The sequence below is a fragment of the Poromitra crassiceps genome (genome assembly GCF_964638095.1).
Source record: "Poromitra crassiceps genome assembly, chromosome: 3".
Classification (NCBI taxonomy): Eukaryota; Metazoa; Chordata; class Actinopteri; order Beryciformes; family Melamphaidae; genus Poromitra; species Poromitra crassiceps.
In genome coordinates, this window is record NC_139625.1 from 72,139,509 (window position 1) to 72,154,095 (window position 14,587).

Genomic DNA, 14,587 nt, shown 5'->3' on the forward strand with positions numbered 1-14,587 from the left:
ACCACTGTAGTTTGGAAAATTCTTTATACTACTGGGTAACCTATTCCACTCCTTTATGGCTTTGAAGGAGAAAGCAGTCTGAGCGAATACTGACTTTCTCTGAGGAACATTACAGTCCCCTCTCGATGCAGACCTCAGCGCTCTAGCTCTTGTCTCGGAGCAGGACTGTACAAAGGTCTGCAATGGTGGAGGGGCAGCATTGAGTATTTTATAAATTAAACAGAGGTCAGAAAACCTAATTAAATTATCAAGGCTCAATAAATTATATTTACTAAGTATGTTACAATGGTGATACTGTCTAGGTTTCCTGTCTAAAACTTTAAGAGCTTGTCCATATAGGGAACATATAACATTAAATGCCGACCGGGTACAGCCATCGGCTCCTCTCAGCAGTAACGCTATGAGCATGTCTGCTGAATGTTGCCAAACTTCATTCATAGTTTATAGTTTAACGATGTTTACCGGCCGGCTAACGCTGAACCGGAAATACAATTGCGTCTTACACGGAAGAGAAAAAGTGGGTGTGGCAACATAAGGTGAATACCCTGGCCTAGAAGGAGTTAGTATATAGAGGGGCCAAACTTTGGCCGTCAAACTTTGGCCGTCAAACTTTGGCCGCCAAAGTGTGTCCAGGTGGCTGACTAGCAGCTAAGCAGGGCTGCCAACTGTTGACTGCAGCTTGGGGTGAGATTTCTTCATAATAAAATGAGCATTGTGGTAAATTGACCCACTCGACCTCTCTCTGGCCTTATGAACCAACACCTTTTTCATGGTGGCACGGTGGCTCCATGAGGTGCTCTCCTGGGGGGGAAAAGTTATTTAAAACACATTTCCTGCATTTCTACATCACCTACTGTAACCTCTTAAGTAAAGAAACAGCAAAAACGTTTTCATCTTGGGACCCAAAAGAGAAATCTGGAGTGAGAAATAGGAGGTGTGGTGTGAGAGAGTGAGAAGAGGGTCATTTGTGAGTGAGAGTTGGCCGCTATGAGCTAAGTGACTAGGGTTAGCGTTAGCATTAGCTTGTTGAGATTGAACATTGCAAGTAGCTAATAGCCTGCTCCGTATAGTTCACTAATTCATTTTGTTGTTCATGTAAAAAAAAATGATGATGATGATGCGTCTTTCTTGTCAGATCTACATATTTGAGAACAACATCTACTACCGGTCAGACCTGAAGAGTAACTCTCTGAGAGTCACCTCGTCTGGGCTGGAGGGCGTCATCTTCAACGGGCTCGCAGACTGGTTATATGAAGGTGTGTGACCTGACTTGACCTCTGGTGACTGGTTATATGAAGGTGTGTGACCTGACTTGACCTCTGGTGACTGCTTATATGAAGGTGTGTGACCTGACTTGACCTCTGGTGACTGGTTATAATAGGTGTGTGACCTGACTTGACCTCTGGTGACTGGTTATATGAAGGTGTGTGACCTGACGACCTCTGGTGACTGGTTATAATAGGTGTGTGACCTGACTTGACCTCTGGTGACTGGTTATATGAAGGTGTGTGACCTGACTTGACCTCTGGTGACTGGTTATATGAAGGTGTGTGACCTGACTTGACCTCTGGTGACTGGATATATGAAGGTGTGTGACCTGACTTGACCTCTGGTGACTGCTTATATGAAGGTGTGTGACCTGACTTGACCTCTGGTGACTGGTTATATGAAGGTGTGTGACCTGACTTGACCTCTGGTGACTGGTTATAATAGGTGTGTGACCTGACTTGACCTCTGGTGACTGGTTATATGAAGGTGTGTGACCTGACTTGACCTCTGGTGACTGGTTATAATAGGTGTGTGACCTGACTTGACCTCTGGTGACTGGTTATATGAAGGTGTGTGACCTGACTTGACCTCTGGTGACTGGTTATATGAAGGTGTGTGACCTGACTTGACCTCTGGTGACTGGTTATAATAGGTGTGTGACCTGACTTGACCTCTGGTGACTGGTTATAATAGGTGTGTGACCTGACTTGACCTCTGGTGACTGGTTATATGAAGGTGTGTGACCTGACTTGACCTCTGGTGACTGGTTATATGAAGGTGTGTGACCTGACTTGACCTCTGGTGACTGGTTATATGAAGGTGTGTGACCTGACTTGACCTCTGGTGACTGGTTATAATAGGTGTGTGACCTGACTTGACCTCTGGTGACTGGTTATAATAGGTGTGTGACCTGACTTGACCTCTGGTGACTGGTTATAATAGGTGTGTGACCTGACTTGACCTCTGGTGACTGGTTATATGAAGGTGTGTGACCTGACTTGACCTCTGGTGACTGGTTATATGAAGGTGTGTGACCTGACTTGACCTCTGGTGACTGGTTATATGAAGGTGTGTGACCTGACTTGACCTCTGGTGACTGGTTATAATAGGTGTGTGACCTGACTTGACCTCTGGTGACTGGTTATAATAGGTGTGTGACTTGACTTGACCTCTGGTGACTGGTTATATGAAGGTGTGTGACCTGACTTGACCTCTGGTGACTGGTTATAATAGGTGTGTGACCTGACTTGACCTCTGGTGACTGGTTATATGAAGGTGTGTGACATGACTTGACCTCTGGTGACTGGTTATATGAAGGTGTGTGACCTGGCTTGACCTCTGGTGACTGGTTATAATAGGTGTGTGACCTGACTTGACCTCTGGTGACTGGTTATAATAGGTGTGTGACCTGACTTGACCTCTGGTGACTGGTTATATGAAGGTGTGTGACCTGACTTGACCTCTGGTGACTGGTTATATGAAGGTGTGTGACCTGACTTGACCTCTGGTGACTGGTTATATGAAGGTGTGTGACCTGACTTGACCTCTGGTGACTGGTTATAATAGGTGTGTGACCTGACTTGACCTCTGGTGACTGGTTATAATAGGTGTGTGACCTGACTTGACCTCTGGTGACTGGTTATAATAGGTGTGTGACCTGACTTGACCTCTGGTGACTGGTTATATGAAGGTGTGTGACCTGACTTGACCTCTGGTGACTGGTTATATGAAGGTGTGTGACCTGACTTGACCTCTGGTGACTGGTTATAATAGGTGTGTGACCTGACTTGACCTCTGGTGACTGGTTATAATAGGTGTGTGACTTGACTTGACCTCTGGTGACTGGTTATATGAAGGTGTGTGACCTGACTTGACCTCTGGTGACTGGTTATAATAGGTGTGTGACCTGACTTGACCTCTGGTGACTGGTTATAATAAGGTGTGTGACCTGACTTGACCTCTGGTGACTGGTTATATGAAGGTGTGTGACCTGACTTGACCTCTGGTGACTGGTTATATGAAGGTGTGTGACCTGACTTGACCTCTGGTGACTGGTTATAATAGGTGTGTGACCTGACTTGACCTCTGGTGACTGGTTATAATAGGTGTGTGACTTGACCTCTGGTGACTGGTTATAATAGGTGTGTGACCTGACTTGACCTGGTGACTGGTTATATGAAGGTGTGTGACCTGACTTGACCTCTGGTGACTGGTTATAATAGGTGTGTGACCTGACTTGACCTGGTGACTGGTTATATGAAGGTGTGTGACCTGACTTGACCTCTGGTGACTGGTTATATGAAGGTGTGTGACCTGACTGGACCTCTGGTGACTTGGGACTTGACTTTGACTTTGATGACTTGAAAAGGTTTCTAAAGTCTTGACTTGAGATCTTGTGTTTGTTTAAGTGACTTGGATTGGAAGTGATGAGATTTGTTCCAGCAGATGACTGAATTAAAATCTGTTTTCTGAATTTGTATGGGATGATTGAATTTATTGAACTTGAAACTGATTATAGAAATCAAACTCATGATGCTCTTACCAAGTTTTTATCATATTAAAACCATATTGCATTGAAAAGTCCTAGATATTTAGTTTTATATACGATATTAAATTCCCCCAGCAAAGTTGACTTGGTCACACCTCTTGGTGACAATGGACACACACACACACACACACACACACACACACACACACACACACACACACACACACACCACACACACCATTGTTTGATATGTTTGCATCAGGGACACAGATTTTGCAACTAAAGAGATTCTACTTACTGCTGCACTTTTGCGCCGAAAGGTTTTACAACATTTCGTATTCCCTTTTTAGGTGTCACAACATGCAACAAATGGTGTGGTAATCAGTTGTTTAGGTGTGATGCTTTTTCTTTAATTTACAGCTGTAAGACAAACGTGTCTTCAATGTCCATTGCAGCAATAATACAGGAGAAATGCAATATAGCTACAGATGAGTCAGAAAATACAAGAGAGGGAAATAAAATTGATAACTAAAGTCGGATTCTAATGAAAAATCAACAAACAGTCCTCTACCTCTACTATCCGGTAAATCACAAAACAAAGGCAGTAGTGGAGTGAGGGTCTGTGTACAGGGAGCAGCACATTGCAAATACAGATTGTTGCACATTGAGGGAGATTACAGAGCCACATTTAGTTTTTGCTTGATCTGGAATTGCTTGTTTACTGATATTTATTTGCATTTACTTTAAACTGTAACAATTCATCCAGTCTCATCCAGTGAGTGCAGGAGTAGAATAAGCTTAAATTCCTATGGGCAACCAATAGTAACAAGACGTAACAAAGGCTCCTGATAAAGAGATAAGAGCCACGCCCGAAAGGCCCAAGGCAAAAAAAATCCTGACAATGATATTATATATTTGTATCGTTTTAGAGAATTTTAAAGTTAAAGTCCCACATTTGTAACTTCAAATGGCTTCTTTTCTCAAACTTGGGGTGCTGTAAAAAACAAATTGCTCCATAAGTTCTGACAATGACTGATATGAGATGAGGACAACTCTGACTACACACCAACTCAAAATCAGGCTTTTTTTTTTAATTTTGAGAATTTAAAAGTTAAAGTCTCACATTTGTACCTTCAAATGACATAGGGCCCTATTCTCCCACAGGCCTTCGGCGCTAAAACGGGCCTTAAACGCAAAAAAACGTGCCTTGCGCCTGTTTTGGGACGATATCAATATGGCTTTACGCTGCCAAATGTGCTTTAGGCCGAATGGGCGTGGCGCAGTCCCAGAATGGGCCAAAGTGGGCGTGTCGGCGCTAAATACCGGCCTACTGATATCTTCCGAGCTGGCGTAAATTTAGCGCCTTGCGCTTTTGAAAAGCAGGCCTATTCAGTGCCGAGGACAGGATAGTGAATGGAGAATAGAATATATAGAAAAAAATAGTTTAGAACACAATAGAATATAAGATTGGAAGATTACAGCATGCAGTGGCAACATATTTGATGTATAAAAAAATCATTTTGGAACATTTTGATTAGCAATATTAACTTTGTATTAATATAGCTCAACGTTTTATTACCCCCCCCCCCCCCCCCGAAATTAGCTAGGCTTCTAATATTACTAATATTCCTAATTAATATGTATTATTATTTCATTCAGATAATTGACATTATAGGCATGTATATCGTTTAATGTGAGAGAAAGGAAGAGAGAAAGAAAGAGAGAAAGAAACTGGATAAACTTTTGTGTAGCGCTTCTTCAAACCCCACTCTCATTACAGCTATTCATTACAGAATTGTCTGTTGTATTTATATTTTCTGTTTGCAAAGCAGAGTAGTTAGAATTATTTCCAAATGTTTCCCCCGTCTGTGGCAGCGGAGCTGTCCGAGGTGCCGTGTAGCCTACATTAAGTGCAAGAAAGAATGAGAAAGAGAGAGGGGGATATTTAATTAGGCTACAATTCTAAATAAAATATGAAAAACAATGACAAAGCAAAAGATTAATTTAATAGGGGCGTCCTCTCTCCTCTCCCTGCACGGGGCCGTCCTCTCCTCCTCACAGGACGCCGGGCATCACGCAGGAGATGCGGGGAGCGGAGCCGCGCTGGTGCGCTATGAGGCGCTGGTGGTCGTGCAGGCGGGTCGTGCAGCAGTGGAGCTGACTGACAAACAGATTGAGTGCTCATACAATTATTTTATTTACAGCAGTGGAAACCACTGAGTCGGAGGGCGAGGGCTCTCCTCCCATCCACTCCCCCTCCCCTCCACCGGGACCTGGGGATAGGCCAAATAAAGCATAGGCCAAATAAAATACAAATACTCAATAATAAAATCCAGTAGGCTAAATAAAATAGAATAAAGTAATCAGATCCAGTCAAAGTGATAGGTGTCATTCAGAGGATGTTGCATCGTGCAGTGGGGGAGAAGAGAGAAAACGATATCATTCTGGCCAAATTTCATCTAATCTCATGACATCCAGCCGGCTATATTTTTTTCTATCCGATGCGTTTAGAACATTATTTTCACTTTGATCTTGCTATAGTGTAGCGTTTTTACATGCTTGCAGTATTTAAACTGCAGTTATATTGGTTTGAGAAGCATCATAATATGGAATAATAGCCGATATACAGTATGGAGACAGACGGGATGAAGGGAGGTGGGGGGTGGGGGGATCAGAGGCTTGGGTTTCGTCTGGTTTTGCTGGACCACTGGAATGGAGCTTAAAAGGCAAGCATGCGATTCGTTTATTGCACTTATCCAATGAACTGACGGTGCATAATTTTACGCTTAAAAGGCGTGGTTGTAATGGTTGAGGCTGCGTCTAGCGCCAAGACCAAGATATCAAGTGCGCTGGTCCACGCCCACTGATTTGCGCTGCGCCAGGCGCTCGGCCTAGAAACAGCGCCGATGCAACGATAGGGGCCTAATGTCTGAAACTTGGTGTGAAAACACATTGCTCCATAATTTCTGACAATGACTGATATATTTGAGATCAGGATAACCCTGACTACACACTAACCCACAAGTCAAATGTACACATGACAGTAACCATGATCAGATCAGACCGATCATGCTTACTGTTGTCACACCCCAAAGGCCCAATCTGAGGCAGGAAAAACCCTGATTCTATTTATTCTGAAGTATATTTGTTTATGATTTGTTTATGTCAGAGGAGATTCTGCGCTCCCATCTGGCTCACTGGTGGTCACCGGACGGAGAGAGACTGGCGTTCCTCAGCATCAACGACAGCCTGGTGCCCAACATGGCCCTGCCCCAGTTCACAGGCAGCACCTACCCCCGAGGACTGCAGTACCCCTATCCCATGGTAAGGCTGGGCTCTGCTGCTGCATCTGGGAAATGAAGTCCTTACAAGAAAATAAATTAGGGCACTGGTTCTCAAATTTTTTCACATGAAAGACCCCTAAACCGACAGAAATTAGATCATGGACCCCCATTTGATAGGATTTTGTCCCATGGTCCCCCATATGATAATAAGATTGATGCTTTTAGATGTTTTATTACAGAAAGTGCATAAAACCCATGACCAAAATAATCATTGTGTTACTTATGAATGGAATTATAGCTAAAATAAATTACCCCCCTTTTGGCTGGGGACCCCCTGGAACCCCCTCAAGGACCCCTGGGGGTCCACGGACCCCCATTTGACAACCATTGAATTAGGGAACTGAACTTGTGTGGAAAAACTGAGTGTGTTTATTTGTTTATTTCAAGATACAAATGTGTTTAACTGTTAGGAACCTGGGCGTGCTTTTCGATAAAAACCTCAACTTTGAGAAACATGCATAAACAAGGTCACACAGTCATGTTTTTACCATCTGAGGAATATAGCGAAAATAAGATCAGTACTGACTTTGAATGACACTCAAACCATCATTCATGCTTTTATCTCCTCATGATTGGTTGATCATAAATCAATTAAAAGACTAAGTTGTGCAAAATGCAGCTGCAAGACTTCTGACAAGAACCAAGAAAAGAGCACACATTACTCCAATCTTATTGACGTTACTGTACATTGGCTACCATCTGTTTTAGAATTGATTTTAAAATTTTACTGCCTGCTTGTTTACCTGCTTTTTCACACACTGTATATTTTTATTGTTAGTTTATGTTCATTGTTAAGCACTTTGTAACGCTGGTTTTGATAAGTTCTATACAAATAAACTGTATTATTTATTTATTTATTTTATTCACTTGTTTTTCTTATACACTTATATGAAACCTCCTTAGTGACAAGATTGTTTTTTTTATGTGGAATAATTATAACACAAGAGTTGCTATCAAAGCCAATATCAAAAGTAAAAAAAAATTGGCTACATATTGATGTTTGATGAATTTGAGTGCGTTGATGATTGCCAATTCTGAACAAAAGAATTTGTTTCCTGATATATTTTGGAACTGTATCTGGCCACAGTCCTAGTAAATTGGCAGCACAAGACTCTCTGAGTATTTCAAAATTAGCTTAAACCAAATTCAGTGTTTCTACCTGTTAACGGTTAATATTCTTTTTCAAACCGTTTCAAACCTATGAGCGCTTGCTGTAGGCCACGTTATCTGATTCTGTGCTACACTATTTTGTGTAAACTACACCCAGAAAAAACGGCGCACATTACACCGGAAACAGTATTCCCTCCGCAGCTTAGCTGCAAGGAGCCGCATTACCTTGCAGAGTTCTCAACAACCGGGCACCAGATTTCAAAATGGATGGCACCGGTGAAATCAGCGTGACTTGTAATTGTTAACGAGCTAGTCGCTTACCCCCCCAGATATGTGACAAAATGACATGCTGCTTGATTTAACACATTGACTGCCAGCCGTTTTTTTTTTGCTGTAGATAGCTTTTGCCAAGCCGTTTTTTGAGGATTCTGGCTCATTTTACAAGAGCCGAGGATTCTTTTCTGCTTGGAGTTTGTCAACACAAAGTTCACAAAAGTACTAATAGAATGTGTGCTTTCTCTGTCTAAAAGAGTTAGTTTGTAGAGTTAGTAGTTATGTAGATATTAGCCGTTGAGTACAGCATGGTTTTAGCGTCTGAGAGTGAAAGCTGAGATAATCGCAGTTTTGTGAAATTCAATCAAACAGGCAGAACAGTCACTTTAACCATTTATTTTTGGCATCAGTGAGAGATCAGACATCCAAACAATATAGTTCCGAACGCCCTCTCCTTCAACTCCTCCCTCCGTGGGCGTGTCTAGTGGCTTTCAGCCTGCGTTTGTCACAAGCGAGTGCTCTGCTGCTGCTGCTGCTGCTGCGAGTTTGAGCAGCCTCCCTCCCTGGCAGCGAGTTTGAGCAGCCTCCCTCCCTGGCAGCGAGTGTGGATAGGTCTCACTCGTCTCTTGGGTTTGAGAGCCCCGATGAAGCCCCGTGCGACTCTAGGCTTTATGCTGCCCACCCAGTCCATTTCTGGAACCCCCCACCGCAGCAGCGCGAAAGCGTCCCCGCCTACAGTATGAGAATGAGGCTCGTTCGTTTCTGACTGTAAAATCGCCAAGCCATTTCCTTGAGAATGGAGGAAGCAGCCGCGGGAGGCGGCTGCTTTTGGTTGACTTTCTCTCTGTCGGGAGAGGACCGTCGCCACCTAGCTGGTCGGTAAAATAGATTATACACATTCAATACTTCCAATATCTCCATAGGAGACGCGGGGGGCATTGATCCACGTAGCACCGTCAAAAAAAAAAAATCGAATACGTCAATGGCAGTGAACGTGTTAAAAAGAAAAGAAAAAAGAAAAGAAGAAGAAGAGCATCTCCTCTTGTCTCATTACTCTTTGGCTGTGTTCAGACCATTGATTGGTTCAGAAAAAAACAAAATAAACCGGAAATGGCATCATGACACTTTTCCCCGCATAGAGGAAAAATAGAGTACGAGATAGAGTACGTTATAAACATAGCCACGTTATAAACAACTAACCAATGCTGGTGGTCCATATGGAAACAGTGTTACTCGAAATGGTTAAAAGTTATATCAATTTTGTCATTCAGTGGCATTTTACTGGCATGTAACATAACTAACTAGCCGCTAACATTAGCCACAGTAGCCAATTACCCACGATGCCTTGCGCTGTTAAAGGGCTCGTGCTAAAATCAGGTCCATTGGAGTGAATGGAGATGTTGCAACTCTCCTATTATGGCTCTGGCGTGAACTGCAGTAATGATCACATGAAGAAAACATTTGTGTTGGTGTGGGAAAGGGGGGACTTGGCCGTGACGTAACAGACAACCACATTTTGGGCATTTTGGAGGGCAAAAAAAAAAGCAGGTTTGAACCCATAGAGGGCACTTTGCTGCCTGAAAATGATACACTTTGTACAATTGTAACAGATTGGTCTCAAATGTGGAGATCTTGACCAGAATCCTTCACACACCACCCCAAAAGCCATATATATTGGTTAAAAGCTGAAAAAAGGTGTTTTGGGGTAAGATGGCAAAATACACTGGAGGGCTTTAAGTGCACTCACGGTCATTTGAAGAACGTACACTCAGTAGAATGCAGAATACTCTTCATTCTACCACACTCTATTTACAGCACAGCATACGATAGTGTGTGTGGGGAATAGGTGGCTCACTAATGGATGGCAGGTCAGGTCTACTCTCTGAGGTTTCAAAGAGAAACTCAAGCATCCTCCTCCTCACTACTGAAGGTGGAAAACAGATGGTGTGCCTTTCTGCCTGTCCTCCTCTCTAATTACATCCCGCGTACGTGGAAATGTCTTCCCCATATTCGTGTGTGTTTTGGGTGTTTTTTCCCTTCTTTACGGCGAGATATCTTTGCGAAGATAAAACCAAGAGACTGAAACCAGACAGTGATGGGGCCGAAAATGAATCTAAGACCATGACCTGGCAGGGTGTAGATATTCAGCAGGCATGTGGGAGCCGGGTATCGGTAAGTCAAGTCAAGTCAAGTCAAGTTTATTTGTATAGCCCTAATTCACAAGCAATACCTTTAAGATATCGAGCGAAATAACCCAGTACCAAGTAGTATTGAGACTTCTCCAGTCAAACGATACCAGCATTTGATCCTTTTTGTACACAGATCTAGAAATGTGTACAATATGTTTTTTTACTCGCAGCCAATCACTGCAAGCATTCTTCGATTTAATGTGACGTGTGATTGGCCCACTGCCGCAGCAGCTACAACCCATACAGTCTGTGGTGGTGAAGTTGAGAGCGGTGTATGTGACGGCAGTTTAGCGTGCGCTAATGAGATGCCACCAAAACATTCAAAAGTATAGGCTATACTTAGTCTCACAGTAGCCAGCCGTACATAGATATCTACGTCTGGTGCACAACTCTTGAAAAGTGGTTAAGGACCGCTAAGACAAAAACAAAATGCTTGACAAATTGACCAACCACGGATGGCGTCATGCAACTCGTGGAGTGGTACTTTTTATGGACCAATGCATGCAGAGAGTCGGACTTCCGTAACAGTCCAGCCAATCAGATTTTGCCAGGGGTTTCTCCTGGCAAAACCAGGAAATGCTGACTTGTGATTCAGACCCTCCGTCGCTGGAAGCGTGCTGATGGAAGACGTTGGGTCTGACCATGTGAGACTAGCTATACTACACAAAAAGGTATCAAATCTCTATTGGTATTGGCATCGGTATCGGTATCGGTATCGGTATCAGTATCGGTATCGGTATCGAATTTTTTTTAATGATACCCAGTCCTGCTGGGGATACACTGAAATATTTTTCCAATCCCAAGCGACAATTCCGCACCCACCCTTGCTTTGTTTGGTGTAGAACATCTTCGGCAGAAAAAAAAGATGGTTTGAGCTAAAAAGGACGAAGTAGGTTTTCCAAAGTGTCTATGTTCTCATTATGCAATTTTTTATTGTTTTGCTGGCTACAAAATATAAAAATAGCATAATCAATAAACATAAACATCAATGGTTTGGAAAACGTCCTTTTGAGCACGATACTTTTTCTTATGCAATATTTTGAAATAAAATGTGATTTAAGCATGCTTCCATCAGTTGGGCCCAAGCTAAATAAATATTCTTTCTGAACACATACAAGAAAGCTCGACAGTCTTTCAATAATGTATTATTTGCATTGGGCAAGTTCTTACTTTTCTTGAGTGTGAGCGAATGTTGGCCATGTTTTCTGCTTTCATCCAAAGACGAAAACAAATAAATTCACTTGGCAATATTATGCTCATACAGCCATGTGAGTGAGTGAATTTGATCAAATTCTGCTGTTTCCATCCAGCTTTTTTGATTTGATGCATCAGAATTTGTCGAACAAAAAGCTTACATGTTTGTGTGTCTCTGTCTTTCTTACATTCCAGGCCGGTCAGAACAATCCTGCAGTCAAGCTGTCGGTGGTCAACTTGTTTGGAGCGACACACACTCAAGACCTACTGCCTCCTGATCAGTTCAGACTTAGGTGAGACACACATGCACGCACACACGCACGCACGCACGCACGCACACAAATGTGCACGCACACACAAATTATATATCTATCTAAGTAGAACTTAAAAGAGCCACAACTACTCATAAAGGAGCGGCATGTGGCTCTAGAGCCTCGGGTTGAGTATCACTGATCTAGCCTATATCTATATACAGTACACATGCAGATGACAAATCCCCAATGTCCTTCTCTCTCTTCCCCCACACTCTCTCTGTCCCTTTCTCTCTCTCCCTATCTCTGTCTCTCTCACTCCCCTCCCTCTCTCTCTCTCCCCCCTCCCCCCCCTCTCTCTCTTTGTTCTTCTCTCTCCCTCCCCCCCTCTCTCTCCCCTCCCTCCACCCCCCCCCCCCCCCCCCTCTCCCCCTCAGGGATTTCTATGTGATCATGGTGAAGTGGATCAGTAACACTCACCTGGCCGTGCGATGGCTGAACCGTCCTCAGAACATGTCCATGCTGACGGTCTGTGATGCCACTGCAGGAGCCTGTCTGCAGGTAGCTAGCTGCTGCTGGGCTTTCTTAACCACAGAGTTTAAGGTTGGTTGTCCATGTGAGATCATCTGAAATGTGGGTGTGTTAACCTGAAAGTGGAGACTATCCACTCAATACATCAGAGGTTGTGTGTATTCACAGTTCAAGACAGCAGAGGTGCTGTAGATTCACTCTCCCTGCACATTGTATTGTATTTTATTTGGCTATTCACCTGCAGGTTACTGTTTAAAAATGCAGCAGCAGTTTTCTTCAGAACAATTCCCACAGCACATGTAAGAGTGCTCAAGGTCCCATCTGATTTTCTTCCCTTCCTTTCAGAGGCACGAGGAAACAACAGAAACATGGCTCTCCAGTCAGGTACACAGGCATTTGTCAGACATTTCTCACGATACACAGTATTTCATAAAAACCACATGCCACTGCTTCATAGTTTTATCTGATAACGCTTATAATAGTGTTTTTATTAAATCATTCAATCGATCATTCCTTCTTTTGATCTATCTATCTATCTATCTGTTGTCTGTCTGTTTGTACAGTATGTCTGTCTGTCTGTCTTGACCTTTTACTGTATACATCCCCAGCCAAATATTATCCTCATCAGCACTATCAATTCCCTGATTGAAGCTGAATAGAGTCAAATTCATTCATGCATAAAGTATGTCACCTCCCTCCCTCCCTCCCTCCCTCTCTCTCTCTCTCTGTCTCTCTCTCTCTCTGTCTGTCTGTCTTTTTCCAGAGACAGCAGCCGTTGTTCTCTAAGGACAGGAGCAGGTTTTTCCTGACTCTGCCAGTGAAGCAAGGAGGTCAGGGAGATTTCCAACACATCACGATGTTCAGCAGAAAGGTGACTCCAGCAGGACTCCCTCCTCCTCTCTGTTCATCTCCCTCATCATCTCTTCTTCTGACCCTCTGACATTTTTTATGCAAAAAATAAGGGCTATAAATTGCATTCACTGTATTTATTCATATGTTGAGCCTTAAAGCTGCAATATCTATATATATATAATCTAGCATTGAGACTGTCTATCAATCAATATATATATATATATATATATATACCCCCACATTATTAAAATATCATTGAATATACAGGATATATACAGTGTAATACATTATCAGTGTGTCTGTGACCCTGTGTGGTCATGCCTGGAATTGGCTTTTCAATGATGTTGGGGACGTTTTGTACTGAATGCCATTTGCTGTGGGCGTGGCTAACAGTGAGCCAGGTTGTGGCTATCAAGATTAGGCTAGGGGTATTACCTCTGGCTTGGTCGGGTGTCCATACAGGCTCAATTGGCCGTGTCTGTGGATGGGAAGCCAGAGTAAGGGTCTGTGTCCTGCTCGGTGCACTACTGCCTCCTCTGGTCGATGCACCTGTTCGACAGGGAGGGGATCTGGGGGGGGGATAGCATGATCCTCCCAGGCGCTACGTCCTGCCGGTGAAGCCCCTCACTGTCAGGTGAAAAGAAGTGGCTGGTGACTGCACATGTATTGGAGGAAGCATGTGTACAACTCTCCCTAGATTGGCAGAGGCGGTGGAGCAACGACCGGGACAGCAGTGGGAATTGGCCATCTACAATTTGGGAGAAAACGGGGGGAAGCCAGAAGAAAAAAGAACTTGATCCAAAAGAAAACAAGATTATGCTTGTAGCCACAGCAAAATGGGAGTCATGGCAACAACAACAAAGGCAGAAAGTAGAGTGAAGCTAAACGCACAGCAGACAAAAGCCGTTCAAAAACACAGTGAACGTCGGTGTTGTTTTTCTACTGTATGCTGGCCCCATCAGAAGGAGATGAAAGGACTGAGAAGTGATGCAGAACTAATATAGACTGATTGATAGACAGTCTCAATGCTAGATTATCCCAGGAGTTCATCAGACAGTGTTGGGACAGGAACTCGCTGAACTGAGG

The 14,587-nt window shown here is 43.4% G+C and overlaps 1 protein-coding gene across 1 annotated transcript in view; it reads left to right on the plus strand.

Annotated features, from left to right (window-relative positions):
* Positions 1-14,587, plus strand: part of LOC310773253 (inactive dipeptidyl peptidase 10-like) — a gene marked incomplete at both ends in the record, with an annotated part of 108,071 nt that overhangs the window by 67,780 nt on the left and 25,704 nt on the right. Inside the window, 6 exons of the mRNA XM_083633139.1 lie at positions 1,136-1,256; positions 6,927-7,081; positions 12,063-12,160; positions 12,556-12,679; positions 12,995-13,033; positions 13,413-13,520. Coding sequence (XP_083489265.1) covers positions 1,136-1,256; positions 6,927-7,081; positions 12,063-12,160; positions 12,556-12,679; positions 12,995-13,033; positions 13,413-13,520 — 645 coding nt within the window. The remainder of the gene's footprint in view (positions 1-1,135; positions 1,257-6,926; positions 7,082-12,062; positions 12,161-12,555; positions 12,680-12,994; positions 13,034-13,412; positions 13,521-14,587) is intronic.